The 18,285-nt window shown below is 46.5% G+C and overlaps 1 protein-coding gene across 3 annotated transcripts in view; it reads left to right on the forward strand.

The window, feature by feature from the left end:
• Positions 1-18,285, forward strand: part of chd5 (chromodomain helicase DNA binding protein 5) — a 103,393-nt gene that overhangs the window by 47,960 nt on the left and 37,148 nt on the right. For all 3 annotated transcript variants that reach the window (XM_069918614.1, XM_069918616.1, XM_069918615.1), the window contains exons 12-21: positions 572-680; positions 996-1,187; positions 1,833-2,033; positions 3,028-3,165; positions 4,177-4,298; positions 5,234-5,407; positions 5,501-5,642; positions 9,454-9,585; positions 10,797-10,914; positions 14,035-14,159. In XM_069918614.1, the coding sequence (XP_069774715.1) occupies positions 572-680; positions 996-1,187; positions 1,833-2,033; positions 3,028-3,165; positions 4,177-4,298; positions 5,234-5,407; positions 5,501-5,642; positions 9,454-9,585; positions 10,797-10,914; positions 14,035-14,159 (1,453 nt within the window). The remainder of the gene's footprint in view (positions 1-571; positions 681-995; positions 1,188-1,832; positions 2,034-3,027; positions 3,166-4,176; positions 4,299-5,233; positions 5,408-5,500; positions 5,643-9,453; positions 9,586-10,796; positions 10,915-14,034; positions 14,160-18,285) is intronic.

An 18,285-nucleotide genomic window follows, 5' to 3' on the forward strand; every position in this document is an offset into this window, starting at 1 on the left:
TCATAATTTTGTATGTTTCTGTAAGATCCCCTCTCATTGTTCTAAATTCCAATGAGTACAGTCCCAGGTGACTCAATCTCTCCTTCTAGGCCAACCCCATCATCACTGGAGATGACCTGGTGAGCCTCCAGTGCTCTGCCTCCAAAGCCAGTACATCCTCAAGTAAGGAGACCAGAAATGTGCGCGGTACTCCAGATGTGGTTTTACCTTGTACAGTTCCAGCATAACGTCCTGACTCTTAAATTTAAATCTTGCATTTATTATCCCATTGCTTCTCGATGGCAGAAGGGGATAATATAAAAGAAAGGATTGAAATGTTTAGCTGACTCTTGATGCCCAAAACTGGCCTTCAAGTCAAGCTCACTTTTAATATGTGTTAGCTTTCCAGTGTCACCCACCAAAATAAAAAGCCGGGACAGACTTGGATCATTCCCTTGACAGTTCTTGACTTGTGAGATGTTTCAGGTGAAGGTAGACCCAGGAGAGTGGGGTAGCTGTGTGATGCTTACACAGGAAGGGAGGATGTTTATTACTGCCCTTCCATTTCCATGGATATCACTTGTTCTTGCAGACAGTTGATTATGAATGAAGACATACGACCAGTGAGGAAGCTGAACAAGAAGGGACGGAAAGCTGGGGAATTGATATTTGACCCGCCCCCATGCCAGCCTGTGGTGGATGTAAGTGGCCCTCCTCTTAAATCCTGGACAGGACAAGCCAAATTTGTAAAGTGATTCCTTTCAGAGGAGTGATTTGATATAGGTTGAACAATATCACAGCACATTTTTCCGGGTTTAACTACAAATAAATTTTTCCAGGGAGTGAGCAGGGATTTGCATTCAAACTAGTTTAGTTCCTTGAATTGGCAGGAAGGGGGAAAGATTTTTTTGGGAGGGTTAAATCTGACTTTTGTATTTAATGCCAGCTGAAGCTACTGCACTTTGCTAATTTTCTTATTCATATGAATATTTAAATATCTTTCCTTCTGACTGCAGCCGACTGTGAAGTTTGACAAGCAGCCAGATTACATTGATGCCACTGGAGGGAATTTGCACCCTTATCAGCTGGAGGGGCTGAACTGGCTGCGCTTCTCCTGGGCACAGGGCACAGACACCATCTTGGCTGATGAAATGGGATTGGGGAAAACTGTTCAAACCATTGTATTTCTGTACTCGCTCTTCAAAGAGGTGAGGAGTAGTGGGGCTGTGGCATGCTGTGATGGTGGGGGAATGGGTATGGAGCAAGCCTGGTGGGTGATGGCGAGGATGCCGGGGCAATTAGGTGAACCTGTGGTGGACATCCTTCTCAGTGTGTGAGTTGGACCATTGACTTTTCCCTCTAATAACACCCCCAATAATCCCCACCATGTTGCTACATGCCATTATGGTGTCAGTATATACTCTAAATAATCCTCGTCTTGGTATCGATTCATTTAATGGGGAATCGAGAAATGTTTTCTAAAGTATCTGCTTTGAAATTGGTCTGTTTCACTGTGTGCTGCTATGAAATAATTTGGTATTTATAAAATGTTATTGTACATTGGTGTGCATTTCCTCGAGTCATGTAGTTTGGTATATAAATTGACATTAATAGTTATCTTAAGCAGCCATTCTCAACAAGGGCCATAAGGTTCCCCCCCCCCTCTCCGGGGGTCATGGCATATTTAAGGGGGGGGGGAGCACGGATTGAAGCCATAAAGTATTTTTTATGTAGTCAGGAATAGAACACTACAGATCAAATTGTAGCTTCTATCCACATTTCTTTCTGTCTATGGTAAACATTCACCAACTTGCTTATCAATTCTATGTCTTCCCCTGCCTTATTCTTACCAGGGACATTCCAAGGGACCTTTCCTGGTGAGCGCCCCGCTGTCAACAATTATTAATTGGGAACGGGAGTTCATGATGTGGGCGCCGTACTTCTATGTGGTAACTTATACAGGAGACAAAGACTGCAGAGCTGTCATCCGAGAGAACGAATTCTGCTTTGATGAGAATGTTTTCAAGAGCGGGAAGAAAACCTTTAGGATGAAGGCGAGTGATTTTTAATTCACAGGATGTGGGTGTCACTGGCAAGTCCAATATTTAATGCCCATCTCTTGACAAGGTTGTGAGCCCTCTGCCTTAAGTTCACGCGGTCAAGATGTTCTCACTGCTATCAGGTTGGAAGTTTTGGGATTTGGACCTGGTGATTGTAAAGGAATAACTGATATGGTTCTGGGCTGGTGTGGGACTTGGAAATGTGCCCAATGGTGGTGTTTCAAAAGGCCAGCTACCTTAGAGTTTCTGTTTAATGATGGCTTGGGAGATGCTATCAGTGAAGACTTGGTGAGTTGCTACAATGTTGAAAAGTTGGGATACACTGCAGCCATGGTGGCCAGGGAGTGGAGTGAATTAATTTTTAAGGTGGTGCATAGAGCAGCCTTGTCAGTAGACCAGGATTCACCTCAATGTGAACACTTTTCATGGCTATGATTAAATCAGTTCGGATTCCAGATTTATTGTCAGAGTACATACATGACATCACATACAACCCTGAGATACTTTGTCTGAGTTGCAGAATGAGTTAATCTCTGGTTAATGCAAGGTTGACTGATCTTTGGTGGAACGTGAGATTCACCAATGTCATGGGCTTACTGTCCGTGGTCAAGGACAGGAAGAACTATTTGGGGGATCCCTCTCTTGATTGTAGTCGAGATCTGTGCTAGGAAGGATAGGACGTTGACTCAGCTGTGATGTGTTCTGATTGAATATTTTGTAGACCTTCACCATCTAGGCTTGTGAAAATTGCCCATGGCGGATGTGTATATGCTTGGGAGGGAGGGAGGTAGTGGAAAGCAATGTGGGCTGAAAATGAGGAGGGTTTGTGGGTAACACAAATTGAAGGCCCATAATCCCCTCTTAACATACTGCGCATTTACTGTTCTTGTTGGATTGGCTTGATTTGCTTACCCTGGGCCTGCCTGGCTTGCTGAGCAAAGAGTATGCTTGGGATTTATAATGTTGAGAGAAACCATTCTGTTTTCAGAGTGAGGCACAAATAAAGTTTCACGTTCTGCTCACATCATACGAGATGATCACCATTGACCAGACGATTCTCGGATCCATTGACTGGGCATGTCTCGTGGTCGACGAAGCTCACAGGCTGAAAAATAACCAATCTAAAGTAAGTAAGGTCAAACAATCTGCAGGGGTTGTAGGTTTGTGGTTTGTGCCGCAATCAGTAAAGGGTTGCACATTCCACGTTAATCCTTGCAGTGAAGAATGAGGACGTTGTTATGCATTGGTGACTGGTAACTTGGAAACGCTATTGAAGGAATAGTTGACAGTTTGAGAGGAAGGTAGATGCAATGATTCATTTCTCGATAATTAGTGATTCCTGTCAGTGGAAGAATCTGGTGGCCACTCAGTTTTGATGGTGGTATTTTAATGGTGCAGACCACCTTCCCATTCCAATGTTTGTCAAAGTTCCCTTTAACATAAATATTTCCTGAAGCAAATGATTCTTTGTCCCAGCAGCCCTTGTGGATTTTACCATCAGCCATGCGTGGGGAATAAGGGTTCTGGTTGCATGAGAATTGCCCCCAAAAAATTGTTCATCACACATTGATAATCTAAGCATAAACTTCCAAACCAATGGCTGAACTATTGTCATCTCATTATCCTTTTAAATAAATATATTTTCCACTACAATTCAAAATTTTAAGGCTAAGCATTATTAATGCAAAATTCAACAAAATCAAATTAAATGAATGATTTTTACTTTCCATGGTGTCAGATCTTCACAGAAATGTTCCTGCTAATCAGCCCAACTGCTTTGCCCTTGCATATAAATTAAATGTCATTTCAGACTTGCTTTGGATAGCAAAATGAATTTTGGTCTTTTCATTTAAAAAAAACAAGCAAACATATGCAGGCTATGAATGGACCTTTAAGCACAGCTAAAATCACTTCAATCTAAAGGGTAGGGCTATGTACCCCTTTGTGTTTATGCCACCTCATCAAGTTCAGCACTGAAAATAGATTCAATGATAACTTTCAAAAAGTATTGGAAAGAAAAACGTGAGGAAAGCTGAACAAAATTTGACAGATTCTCCAGGGCCACAGATTGCTGGATTCTATGATGTCACCCTCTGTCTCCTGCGTGTCTGTGTGTGAGAGGTTGTTTGTTTCTCAGTATTTCAGGGTGCTAAACGCTTACAAAATCGATTACAAGCTGTTGTTGACGGGGACACCATTGCAGAATAACCTGGAGGAGCTCTTCCACCTCCTAAACTTCCTCACTCCTCTGCGCTTCAAGTAAGTTTCATTACTTCAAAAATCGCATCTTTCTCTTAAAGTTCTAGTGATATTGATTGGGACCAAATCATCTATTTTAATCCCTCTTTGATCACCGTTGGCCTGGAATATCAAGAAAAATTCTCGCTTTGAATTGGCTGGAAGACAAGAATGTTGAACTTGGTTTAACTTATTCATCCGAAAGACAACATCTCTGACAGAGTGGCGTCCTGTCAGTTCCATACTACAGCATATGTTTTGGGTTGAATCTCTGGTGTATACTTTCTTCCGAACATTTGCCTCCAACAGGGTTGGTTTTAATTAAAAATGTTGATCTTACCACATCTGCCCCCCCACCTTCCTCACGGTGTTGAATCTGATAGTGGCCACTCTTCACGTTATCTCAGCCAATATATTGTTCAGTCATGGAGGTAGAGAAGAGTAATCCAGTTTCAAATGAGATATCTCGGAGACGTTAAGGCAGCTGGAATGGTGGGGGTGATGGGTGGTAGCTTCAAACCAGCTAATGGGCACAGACTGTGTCAGATCTGAAACCTTCCTAGTAACTCTGGAGAGGAGAAGCCGAGTTGTGCTGGAGTTGGGGATTAAATTAATTGAATACGGACATTGAATTAACCAGCTTGATTTGGGTGTCCTCCTGTTTGTGGCTCTGCCCTTTACGTGCTTAGCTGGGCGCTAATTCCCATCATGTTGTCCCTTCTATTACACCTTGCTGGGATTCAGAGCTGGCTCCCATTGTACCCAGGGTCTGGAACAGGTGTAATGGGGAAGGGAGTGCTTGGGCAGCGACAGAACCAGAGTTCATGCTATTGAACTCAGCACAAGGAAGGATTCAAGGGAAGTTTGGTACAATTCTGGGAGATCATTGCTGGGTAACAATTGTTGGCAAGCTGGAGTGCTGGTCAGCTGCCGTGACTGTTTCTCTCTTGTTACAGTAATCTGGAAGGGTTTTTGGAGGAGTTTGCAGACATCTCAAAAGAGGATCAGATTAAGAAGCTTCACGACCTCCTGGGTCCACACATGCTGCGGCGCCTGAAGGCTGATGTTTTTAAAAACATGCCATCAAAGACAGAGCTGATTGTCCGTGTGGAACTCAGTTCCATGCAGAAGTAAGTTGGGAATAACTGAGAAAGGGGTTGGCATCCGGGCACAAGCTGTTTACCTTTGGTATCTGTTCCTCACATTTCTGTGTTCTCTCTCAGGAAGTATTACAAGTTCATTTTGACCAAAAACTTTGAGGCTTTGAACTCGAAAGGTGGTGGGAACCAGGTGTCACTTCTGAACATCATGATGGATTTGAAGAAATGTTGCAACCATCCCTACTTGTTTCCAGTGGCTGCAGTGGTACGTGTTCAGCATTGAAAGCTCGCGGGCTTCCTTCCATAGAATGCAGATGTTACAATTTTCTAGTGTCAATTCAAATATATATTTTGGAGACAAAAGACCTTTGGCTCAGATCAAGCCAAAAGAATCACATCGATTTTACAGCACAAAACATGTTCACTGGTCCCTGCTAAAGAGACATTGCTTCATGTCAAGTAACCAACCAGCATTTCCCTTTTCTTTGGTGTATGTACGTTATCCATTTCATTGTTCCTTCAACTCCTCCTTGAGCAGTCTCGTAACTTGTGCACATAATCCAGGATGACATCAGCAGTGTGGTGATGGGTATTTGCTGCACAGTTGGAAGTGCAGTTACAGTCCCAGTGCGGTGACCGGTGGGTGCTGCCCAGTTGGAAGTGCAGTTACAGTCCCAGTGCGGTGACCGGTGGGTGCTGCCCAGTTGGAAGTGCAGTTACAGTCCCAGTGCGGTGACCGGTGGGTGCTGCCCAGTTGGAAGTGCAGTTACAGTCCCAGTGTGGAGACCGGTGGGTGCTGCCCAGTTGGAAGTGCAGTTACAGTCCCAGTGCGGTGACCGGTGGGTGCTGCCCAGTTGGAAGTGCAGTTACAGTCCCAGTGCGGTGACCGGTGGGTGCTGCCCAGTTGGAAGTGCAGTTACAGTCCCATTCCAGTGACCGGTGGGTGCTGCCCAATTGGAAGTGCAGTTAAAGTCCCAGTGCGGAGACCGGTGGGTGCTGCCCAGTTGGGTGCAGTTACAGTCCCAGTGCGGTGACCGGTGGGTGCTGACCAGTTGGAAGTGCAGTTACAGTCCCAGTGCGGTGACCGGTGGGTGCTGCCCAGTTGGAAGTGGAGTTACAGTCCCAGTGCGGTGACCGGTGGATGCTGCCCAGTTGGAAGTGCAGTTACAGTCCCAGTGCGGTGACCGGTGGGTGCTTCCTAGTTGGGTGCAGTTACAGTCTCATTCCGGTGACCGGTGGGTTCTGCCCAGTTGGAAGTGTAGTTACAGTCCCAGTGCGGTGACCGGTGGGTGCTGCCCAGTTGGAAGTGGAGTTACAGTCCCAGTGCGGAGACCGGTGGGTGCTGCCCAGTTGGAAGTGGAGTTACAGTCCCAGTGCGGTGACCGGTGGGTGCTTTCTAGTTGGGTGCAGTTACAGTCCCATTGCGGTGACCGGTGGGTTCTGCCCAGTTGGAAGTGTAGTTACAGTCCCAGTGCGGTGACCGGTGGGTGCTGCCCAGTTGGAAGTGTAGTTACAGTCCCAGTGCGGAGACCGGTGGGTGCTGCCCAGTTGGAAGTGGAGTTACAGTCCCAGTGCGGTGACCGGTGGGTGCTACCCAGTTGGTTGCAGTTACGGTCGCAGTGTGGTGACGGGTGGGTGCTGCACAGTTGGAATTGCAGCAACTAATTCAGCAGGAAATGCACAGGCTTGTGAAGTCAACCTGAGTCGCTGTGCTTGACGCGATCTGCTCTGCACGTTAAGCAAGAGTCACCGTTAGCTGCTCTTTTCTACCTGGCTTAATCTCACTTTCGGCCTGGTTTACATAAGTTCTTTGGCTTGGCTTCGCGGACGAAGATTTATGGAGGGGGTAAAAAGTCCACGTCAGCTGCAGGCTCGTTTGTGGCTGACAAGTCCGATGCGGGACAGGCAGACACGGTTGCAGCGGTTGCAGGGGAAAATTGGTTGGTTGGGGTTGGGTGTTGGGTTTTTCCTCCTTTGCCTTTTGTCAGTGAGGTGCAGTGAATTAACAGCCCTGCTTGTGCATCTTAACTTGGGGCAATCTAGTTTGTTCATTTTGGTCGAATTAAATTCTGTAATAGTTATAACAAGGTTCACTATTTTCATCCCAGGGGCTTGGGTTTGCCAGCAGAGACTTAAATTATGGAGTAAATCTTTGACCATTCATAGCAACCCATGACAAAATGTTTGCCCTGGGGGAAGGGTACCAGACCAGCACAGCAAGGTAGTCCAACGGGTTGAATCCCACAGTTCGTATTGAGGTCCTTGTCTTATATGGAACATGGTGCAATGATCCTGTTGGTTGTCTGATAGCACTGGTCAACAAATGTTTTCAAAAGGTTTGCTTCATGAAAGAAAAATGGGGATTAAGATAGACAACTTAATGCTGAACACAAAGAGAATTTCAGATGTGCTGCATCACGTAGGACGTTGGAGAAACATTAAATTAACTTTGATTTGAATTTATCATGTTGAATCGCATAATGATATTGACACATTGCATTAGTCCGATTACACTAAAAATGTTTTGCCACTGATTTTAATTTGTACTCTGCATCTGATGCCTCTTGTGTCAGTGTCCAGCAATAGTCAGCCAGCATTAATGGATTCCAGTTTCCCTGATACCATTTTCCCATAGTCGCAATGGCTTGGTGAAACCTTTCACCATGTTCGTCACTGACTGCAGGGAAGGAGTCCAAGTGCGGGTGCAGAAAATGAATTTTCAATAACATGTTGCATTTCATGGTTTTGGATACTTGAAGTAGACAAACTATGACAGGAAATCAGAAAAATAAGTTATATCTAAAAAATGATAGGTGATAGGAAAATGTTAGAGTGATTTTCATGATCAACATAAAGTACATAAAGTACACTGGTGTTACGAGCCCAGAGGACTCCAAAACCCAGCAGCAATAGAAATTCACCAAGACAAATAGTGACTTAAACAAAAGTTACTTTTAACTATCTTTAAACATGAAAACAGGATCAAACTTTAACTTATTGCCCCCTCAGGATTCTCCGGATGATGACCTCTTTCTTTCAGATCACCACAGTGTTCCTTTTTGTTTCTCTTATTTCAAGTGAAACATGAGGCAGCCAGTCCTCTCCTCTTGCATGAACCACAGGGGCTTTGATCAGGCTGAACTAAGCACCCACAACCCATCTTCAAAATGGGGTTTTTCCACAAGCTTGCCAGCTTGTCCTGTTCCAGTCCCAGCTGCTGCTGACTGTAACACTGCAGAACTGATCTCTCTCTCTCTCTCTCTCTCTCTCTCTCTCTCTCTCTCTCTGCTTGCAAAACCACATGACCCTCTTAGAACAGCAAGCTGCACTCCAGACAGCCTGCGGATCCCAACTACTCCTCCAATCTCTTTCATCTATTGCTTTTCAAAACAATAATCCATTAGTGAAGTAACTTGGGCACTCCCCAGAGTTTTTGCAAAGGGCCCCAGGAGCCGCCCTGTCTGGTTTGAGAAGAGCTCCAGTATTTTAAATGAGATCTGTTTTGAAATGTTTGTATGTGACCCACACTAAAAAAAACCTGCCACAATTTATCACCTTTAAATCATTCTATATACAATATAAAATATAACACAATCTGTCACAACACCAAAAGGTGTTCAAGAAACAAAATCCTCGCTGTCCAAAGTAATACAGAAACTCTGAGTTCAAATTCCACCCGGGCACTGACTGGATGGGATTTCACTTTCAAGAGTTTGGTATCAATAAAAACACGGTGGATTGTAATGAAATTAGTTTATTATTGAGGAAGAATCCTATGGCCATTCCCTACTGTTGATCTCTATATGACTAGCCTGTGATTTGGGTTACAATTCACTTACTTCTGGCACGTCACTTGGACCAGGAAATGTGCCACCATTCGAGCAAATAAATGTCCATCTTGACAGTAATGTCCTGGAAGTTATTATTAATAACCATTGGAATAGTTGTGAAACTAGGTCGTGTAGCTTTGGACAGGTTGCAAAAGGGTGGGCAGGTATGTGTGGGATCTGACTGCGTGATCTAGTTCATCGCTGAAACTCCTACTCACGATGTTGCTGTCTTGCTGGTGTGAACAGGAAGCCCCGGTATTGCCAAACGGATCATATGATGGGAATTCACTGGTCAAGTCCTCTGGGAAGCTGATACTCTTGCAGAAGATGTTGAAGAAGCTGCACAGCCAAGGCCACAGAGTGCTGATCTTCTCCCAGGTAACTCAGGGTGACTGCTCCCAAGGAACGAAGGTGATAATCCCTCACTGGGGTGACATGCCAGGCATCAGGCTTTGTGCTTAGACATGCACCCTTTGCATATGATGGAGATGTTTCCAGGAGTGCTATGATTTAGCTTTAAACTGAAGTCATTTTTGCCTTTACTGGGACATGGTAAGGTCCCAAGGCTAACCTTAACCTTGATCTGTGGACGAGTCCCCATAAAATGTTATGTCCAGAGGACCCCAAAACCCAGCACCAATAGATATCCACCACGACAAAGGGTTACTTAAACAAAAGTATCTTTTAATTATTTTTGAACATGAAAATAGAATCAAACTTTAACTTATCTCTATTGACTCACTTCACCTATTTTACTCCCTTCTAATTCTAAGCGCACGTGTAATGTGTGTGTAAGTTCAGCAAAGTTCTTTGGTTCACAGTCCAATCTCATTGGTTGCAGGCAATTCTTGTACTGTGCACAGAAGTTAACATTAATAAAGTTCACCATGCTTTGGTGCTTAGCAGATAAATGGTTACCACTCAGAAGGGTTCTTGGTTTTCACAGAGAGAGTTTTTCTTGCTTCAGGTCACCACAGAGTTCCTTTCTGTTTCTCCTATTCCAAAGGAAACACCGGACAGCCAGTCCTCTCCTTTGGCCAGGCCGTCTTCCAAAGCTTGCCAGCTTGTCCCTTGTCTGTTTCTCTCTCCCCTCTCTCTCTCCCACTCAGAGCAAAGCCTCTTTTTTTCTGCTCTCTGCAAAGATCACAGACAAAACTGTCCTGCATGTTATTACATTTGCAATTAACAGTCCATCATGAGTCTGAGCTTGCAGATGGCTCCTGCAAAAATGCTGTGTTTTAAAGTGTTTGTATGTGACCTGCTCTAACAAACCTTTCCCAATTTATCTCCCAAACACCCCTATATACTCTGTCACACAAAGCTGAGCCCCTTTGTGTTCTACCCAACTTTTAACCCTTTCCTCAGCCCACCTTAGACCTATATCCCTTCCTCTTTTGTGGGATCTGTGTGCAGTTTGCTGTATCAAATTGCAACAGAGACTGCAGTACGGTTTTATCAGAATGGCCTGATAGTTACTGTCAGTTAGAGATCAGAAATTCGGAGGGTAGATCGGCAGTGGGCAAGGAGTAAGAGCTTGGATCTAGGCCAAGGGGTCCCGTTGGACTAAGTGTGTGGTTTTTAACCAACAGATGACGAAGATGCTAGATTTGCTGGAGGATTTCCTAGAATATGATGGATACAAATATGAGCGGATAGATGGGAGCATCACTGGCAATCAACGGCAGGAAGCTATCGATCGGTTTAACGGTGAGCAGAACTGATTGCAAAAGTCTAGTGGACTGGGTTTGTGGTGTAGAGCTGAGGCAGCCCCAGGCACGTTGAGAAGACAACAATGCCTGGGCTCTATTCTAAGATTGCAATGACAATACAGCCTGCAACTCTGGGCAAGGATGTCGCGAGGCATTGCAATAGGAATCTGAATGATGATCCAGACATCACAGTGCTGTGAGAAGAGATGGGAAAAGATCTGGGTATAAGGTTGGGGAAGGTCAATGTGATACTTGGTGAGGCTCACAATTATGAAAGGTATTGATGAAAAACATCATTAAAACTGTTTTCATTGGTTGGTATGGATATAACAAAAGAGAAATGTTCAGCAGGTCTGATATCATTTGTGGAAAGAGAAAAAGTTGATTTTTTTAAAAAGCATAGTCATAGGCTATTCGGCCCATCGAGTGTGCCCTGCCATTTAATCATGAGCTGATCCATTTTCCCACTCAGCCCCACTGCCTGGCCTCCTCCTCATTACCTTTGATGCCCTGATTAATCAAGAACCTCTCAATCTCTGCCTTAAATACACCCAATGACCCGGCTTCCACAACAGCCTTTGGCAATAAGTTCCACAGATTTCCCACCCTCTGGCTAACAAAATTCCTCCACATTTCTGTTCTAAGCTGATCCTCTTCAGTCATAAAGTTGTTCCCTCTTGTCCTAGAATCCACCATCATGGTGGATTCTAATCTGTCCATGCCTTTCAACATTCAAAATGTTTCAATGAGGCCCCCCCCCCCCCTTATTCTCCTAAATTCCAACAAGTATAAGCCAAGAGTTGTAAAAGATGATAATATATTGGGAAAAGAGAAAATCAATTAGGTTTAATTGCAGAGAAGGTTGGTAAGAGGAATAGGAGGAGTGAAATATGGGGTAATGACCTGATTACAATTTATCCCCAGAGCAACACTGGCCTCACCCTTTATTCCCTTTGTCTACTGATTCTTCTCACCACCTTCTCTGTAATATCACACTAATTTGTTCTACTTCCTTCCCAATTCTGACAACATCAAACATTAACTGTTTCTCTTTGCATGTTCTATTGCATGGAGTATTTCTAGTATTTTCTCTGTGGTCCAGAAACTCCCGTGGTCCAGCATGTTTTGAATCTGTTAGTACAAACTCCTTACAAACAGCACGGGACTCAACTCCTGGTCTGATCACTAGTGCTGTAAAAGTTAGATCTGCTGCGATCGGGACTGGGGTATAGGGTATGAGTCCCATGTTGTCTGCACTAATGTCCATCGCTGGTGCAATAAAGATGTTTCACTTACGGTGCCACCCCAAAGCATTATTTCCTGTTATATATTTACATAGGGGGTTCCCTTGGTGGGGGGGGGGGTCAATTTCTTTTTTCCGTCTTTTTCTGTGGTCCGACAATGGCCAGGTCTCAACATCACTGGTTTAAAGAGGTTCAGCCTGTACTTCATTTATGGGGAGAGATTGGGTAGGCCAGCATGATGCTGAGTAATAACCTGACAGAACAATACAAGATTAGGAGGGATGGAGAGGTGAGGAAGAGTGTCAGCATCTTTATTTTCCGTGGCAGGGGTGTCCAAACCAAAGGGGCATAGTTTTAAGGGGAGAGGAAGGAGTTTTAAAGGGGGTATGAGGGATGTTTTATTTCCTTAGTAATGGTCGATCTACGTGATATGCTGTCGGAGAAACTGGTGGAATCAGAAACAATTACAATGTAACCATATAACCATATACAGCACAGAACAGGCCAGTTTGGCCCTACTAGTCCATGCCGGAACAAATCCCCACCCTCCTAGTCCCACTGACCAGCACCTGTTCCATAACCCTCCAATCTTCTCCCCTCAATGTAATTATCCAGTCTTTCATTAAAAGTAAATAACGTCCTTGCTTTAACCACCTCTGCCAGAAGCTTATTCCACATCCCAACCACCCTTTGCGTGAAGAAATTTCCCCTCATGTTCCCCTTATAATTTTCCCCCTGCAATCTCAAACCATGGCCTCTGGTTTGAATATCCCCCACTCTTAATTGAAAAAGCCTATCCACGTTGACTCTCTCTGTCCCTTTTAAAATCTTGAACACCTCCATCAAATCCCCCCCTCAATCTTCTATGCTCCAGAGAGAAAAGCCCCAGGCTGCTCAACCTTTCTCTGTAACTCAAACCCTGACATCCTGTCAACATTCTCGTGAACCTTCTCTGCACTCTCTCTATTTTGTTTAAGGGACATTTAGCCAGATCCTTGAGCAGAGAAGGAATAGATAAATAAATATGGACCTGAGGCAGGCACTGGAGTTAGTGTAGATAGGCAAGAAGGTTGACGTGGATACCCAAAGGATCTATCCACATGGATGTGTTCAGTCATGTGCTGTACAGTTCCATGACTAAAACTTCCAAAATTAAGGTACTGAAAAAATAGAATCTTGAGCAAACAATGAGTTGCTGGAGGAAGTCAGTGGGTCAGGAACCATCCCTGGGTAGAAATGGTGAGCCAAGGTTTTGGGGCAGGAACCATGGATGCTGAGTCCCTGCTTATTGTGGCCGAAGTGTTGTCAGGGGGATAGAATTTACAATCATGGCTGGTGGGTGGATCAGTGAGAAACTTTGAAAATGACCAAAAGGCTTAAAGTGTTGAATATCCACCACCTAAGTCTTCAGAAATCAGCTCGAAGGTTTGGGTCAGCTCCTTCTTCCTCCCTCTGTGTGCTTCTCGGGCGCAAGCTCCCCTTATCAGCCCTGTCAGGGTTTGAGGGTTAAAAGGGGTCAGTGAGAAAAGTGCACTGGAATAATTGTCTCACACGTCTGACCAAGGTCTCTGTTTCCAGTTTCAAACTCTTGGCGAATCCTGGATTAATTGCTGAACCTTTAGCAAATGTGCCTTCAGCCAGGTCCACAATTTCTGCCTTAACCCATCTGTCTGTTTTCCTCCTTTTACTTTACATCAAAATGCTTCCTTAAAATCTACTTATGTGGAAAAAAAGATTATAGTTAGCTCTCTGACGGTGTCCAATAGAAGAAAATATTTCTGCAAAGCACTTGTGCTGAGTCATAAAATAAACACAAGTCGCATCAAGAGCAGTGAATCCATTGCTCACCAATTTCTTTGTCTTGCTCCTTGCAGCCCCAGGAGCCCAACAGTTCTGTTTTCTTTTGTCGACTCGAGCTGGAGGTCTGGGAATTAACTTGGCCACAGCAGATACCGTTGTCATTTATGACTCAGACTGGAACCCCCACAACGACATTCAGGTCAGAACCAGTTTGCTCAAGACTTCTAAATAGAACTTTTGGAAATTATTTATGCATTTTTTAAAAACTGTTGAAAGTATTCTGCGAAATTTGCTGCTGTATTACTGGGGAGTCATACTGGGTGAATAATTCATCTGTCTGGAATTGCATTAGATAATTTCAGCAAATTGGCACCAGCTTTCGTTTTACATCACCAAGAGATATTGTAACACCATTTGTGAAAGGGAACCTGGCTTCTCTGACCTATAGATAACTGCTCCACTGTTCTCCATCACCCCTCCTGCTTTCAGACATGGAACAGTTAATGACGGAAAGGTGGTGTGGTCTGTCTAACGTCACCCAGTCCTCCAGATCTGTGAAAACTTGGTTACTTTAACTCAGTGTTTCTCAACTTTTCTCTTTCCATTCCCATACCACTTTAAGTATTCCCTATGCCATAGGTGCTCTGTGATTAGTAAGGGATTACTAAAAGTGGTATGGGAGTGGAAAGGGAAGGTTGAGAATCACTGCTCTAGACCCAATTGTTACTGAAATATTTTGCTTGGCCCGTTTCCTTTGGAATTATGAAACTGTGCACCTGAGTCAATTAGATATGATTTGAAATGGTTTTCAAACTTTCACTTTCCACTCACATCCCGCTTTAAGTAATCGCTTACTAATCACAGAGTATTTATGGCATAGGGAATACTTAAAATAGAATGTGAGTGGAAAGAAAAAGGTTTAGAACTACTGCTTGGCCATTTGATCCTCTTTTGACTAGGATAGGGTGTGCGCAGACGAGGCTGTGTGGGTGGGTGGGGAAGAGGCTGTGTGTGCGGGTGGAAGAGGCTGTGTATGCATGTGTAACTGGCTGGGTGTGTGGAAGAGGCTGTGTGGGTGGAAGTGGTTGTGTGTGTGTGGTAGAGGCTATGTGTGTGATAGAGGCTGTGTGAGTGTCTGTGGGAAGTGGCTGTGTATGTGTGGGTGGAAGAGGCTGTGGGAGTGTGGGAGAGGCTTTATGGGCGCGTGTATGTGGGTGGAAGAGGCTGTGTGTGTGATAGAGACTGTGTGGGTGGAAGCAGCTGTGTGTATGTGTGGGAATGAGGCTGTGTGTAAGTTGGTGGAAGAGTCTGCGTGGATGGGTGGAAGAGGATGTGTGGATTAGTGGAAGAAGCTGGTGAGTGCAGAAGTGACTGGGTGGGTGCAGAAGCGGCTGTGTGTGTAAGTAGGTGGGTGTGTGGAAGTGGCTGGGTTTGTGTGGGTGGAAAAGAGGATGTGTGCGTGGGTGGAAGAGGCTGTGTGCGTGTGTGGGAAAGAGGCTGCGTGTGTGTGGGTGGAAGAAGCTCTGGGTGTGGAAGAGGCTGTGTGTGTGTGTGTGTGTGTGTGTAGAAGGGGATATGTGTGTGTGGGTGGAAGAAGCTCTGGGTGTGGAAGAGGCTGTGTGTGGAAGTGGCCGTGTGGGTGTAGAAGAGCGTGTGAGGGGGAGAGACTGTGTATGTGTGCGGTAGAGGCTGGGTGGAAGCGGCTGTGTGGGTGTGTGTTTGTGTGGAAGAGTCTGTGTGTGTGGGTGGAAGAGGCTGAGTGTGCGTGTGTAACTAGCTGCGTGTGTGGTAGAGGCTATGTGTGTGATAGAGGCAGTGTGGGTGTGGAAGCGCCAGTGTGGGTGGAAGAGGCTGTGTGTGTGGGAAGAGGTTGTGTGGGAGAGGTTTTATGTGTGTGTGTATGTGTGGGGAAGAGGCTGTGAATGTGGATGGAAGTGGCTGTGTGTGTGTGGGAAGAGGCTGTGTGGGTGTGCGTTTGTGTGGAAGGGGATATGCGTGTGTGTAGGTTGGTGGAAGAGTCTGTGTGGGTGTGTGTGGAAGAGGCTGGGTGTGCAGAAGCAGCTGTGTGTGTGTGGGTGGAAGAGGCTGATGAGTGCGGAAGTGGCTGGGTGGGTGCAGAAGCGGCTGTGTGTGTAAGTGGGTGGGTGTGTGGAAGTGGCTGGGTTTGTGTGGGTGGAAGAGGATATGTGTGTGGAGAAGAGGCTGTGTATGATTGGTGGAAGAGGCTGTGTGCGTGTGTAACTGTCTGGGTGTGGGTGGAAGAGGCTGTGTGTGTGCGCATGGAAGAGGGCGTGTGGGAAAGAGGCTGTGTGTGTGGGTGTGGAAGAGCGTGTGAGGGGGAGAGGTTGTGTATGTGTGTGGTAGAAGCGCGTGTGTGTGGAAGAGGCTGTGTGGGTGCGTGAGTATGTGTGGGTGGAAGAGGCTTTGTGGGTGTGTGTATGTGTGGGGAAGAGGCTGTGTGTGTGTGGGGAAGAGGCTGTGTGTGGGGAAGAGGCAGAGTGTGGGGAAGAGGCAGAGTGTGGGGAAGAGGCAGAGTGTGGGGAAGAGGCAGAGTGTGGGGAAGAGGCAGAGTGTGGGGAAGAGGCAGAGTGTGGGGAAGAGGCAGAGTGTGGGGAAGAGGCAGAGTGTGGGGAAGAGGCAGAGTGTGGGGAAGAGGCAGAGTGTGGGGAAGAGGCAGAGTGTGGGGAAGAGGCAGAGTGTGGGGAAGAGGCAGAGTGTGGGGAAGAGGCAGAGTGTGGGGAAGAGGCAGAGTGTGGGGAAGAGGCAGAGTGTGGGGAAGAGGCAGAGTGTGGGGAAGAGGCAGAGTGTGGGGAAGAGGCAGAGTGTGGGGAAGAGGCAGAGTGTGGGGAAGAGGCAGAGTGTGGGGAAGAGGCAGAGTGTGGGGAAGAGGCAGAGTGTGGGGAAGAGGCAGAGTGTGGGGAAGAGGCAGAGTGTGGGGAAGAGGCAGAGTGTGGGGAAGAGGCAGAGTGTGGGGAAGAGGCAGAGTGTGGGGAAGAGGCAGAGTGTGGGGAAGAAGCTGTGTGTGTGTGTGCAGGGAAGAGGCTATGTGTGTGATAGAGGCTATGTGTGGGTGGAAGAGGCTGTGTGGGAGAGGCTTTATGGGTGTGTGTATGTGTGGGGAAGAAGCTGTGTGTGGGGAAGAGGCAGAGTGTGGGTGGGAGAGGCTTTACGGGTGTGTGTATGTGTGAGGAAGAAGCTGTGTGTGCGTGGAAGTGGCTGTATGTGTGCGTGGAAGTGGCTGTATGTGTGGGGAAGAGGCAGAGTGTGGGGAAGAGGCAGAGTGTGGGGAAGAGGCAGAGTGTGGGGAAGAGGCAGAGTGTGGGGAAGAGGCAGAGTGTGGGGAAGAGGCAGAGTGTGGGGAAGAAGCTGTGTGTGTGTGCGGGGAAGAGGCTATGTGTGTGATAGAGGCTATGTGTGGGTGGAAGAGGCTGTGTGGGAGAGGCTTTATGGGTGTGTGTATGTGTGGGGAAGAAGCTGTGTGTGTGTGGAAGAGGCTGTGTGTGGGGAAGAGGCTATGTGTGGGTGGGAGAGGCTTTATGGGTGTGTGTACGTGTGAGGAAGAAGCTGTGTGTGTGCGTGGAAGTGGCTGTATGTGTGGGGAAGAGGCAGAGTGTGGGGAAGAGGCAGAGTGTGGGGAAGAGGCAGAGTGTGGGGAAGAGGCAGAGTGTGGGGAAGAAGCTGTGTGTGTGTGCGGGGAAGAGGCTATGTGTGTGATAGAGGCTATGTGTGGGTGGAAGAGGAGGTGTGGGAGAGGCTTTATGGGTGTGTGTATGTGTGGGGAAGAAGCTGTGTGTGTGCGTGGAAGTGGCTGTATGTGTGGGGAAGAGGCAGAGTGTGGGGAAGAGGCAGAGTGTGGGGAAGAAGCTGTGTGCGTGTGCGGGGAAGAGGCTATGTGTGGGTGGAAGAGGCTGTGTACGTGTGTAAGTGGCTGGGTATGTGCAAGAGGCTGTGTGGTTGTGTGTATGTGTGGGGAAGAGGCTGTGTGGGTGTGTGGAAGCGGCAGTGTGGGTGTGTGGGTGTGTGTGTGTGGGTGGAAGATTGTGTGTGGTAGAGGCTATGCGTGTGTGTGGGTGGTAGAGGATGTGTGGATTAGTGGAAGAGGCTGTGAGTATGTAAGAGGATGTGTGGGTGGAAGAGGTTGTGTGGGTGTGTGTTTGTGTGGAAGGGGATATGCGTGTGTGGGGATGAGACTGTGTGTAAGTTGGTGGAAGAGTCTGTGTGGAAGAGGCTGGGAGTGGGAGGCAGCTGTGTGTGTGTGGGTGGAAGAGGCTGGTGAGTGCAGAAGCGGCTGTGTGTGTAAATGGGTGGGTGTGTGGAAGTGGCTG

This window comes from Narcine bancroftii, chromosome 2 (assembly GCF_036971445.1).
Source record: "Narcine bancroftii isolate sNarBan1 chromosome 2, sNarBan1.hap1, whole genome shotgun sequence".
Taxonomy (NCBI): domain Eukaryota; kingdom Metazoa; phylum Chordata; class Chondrichthyes; order Torpediniformes; family Narcinidae; genus Narcine; species Narcine bancroftii.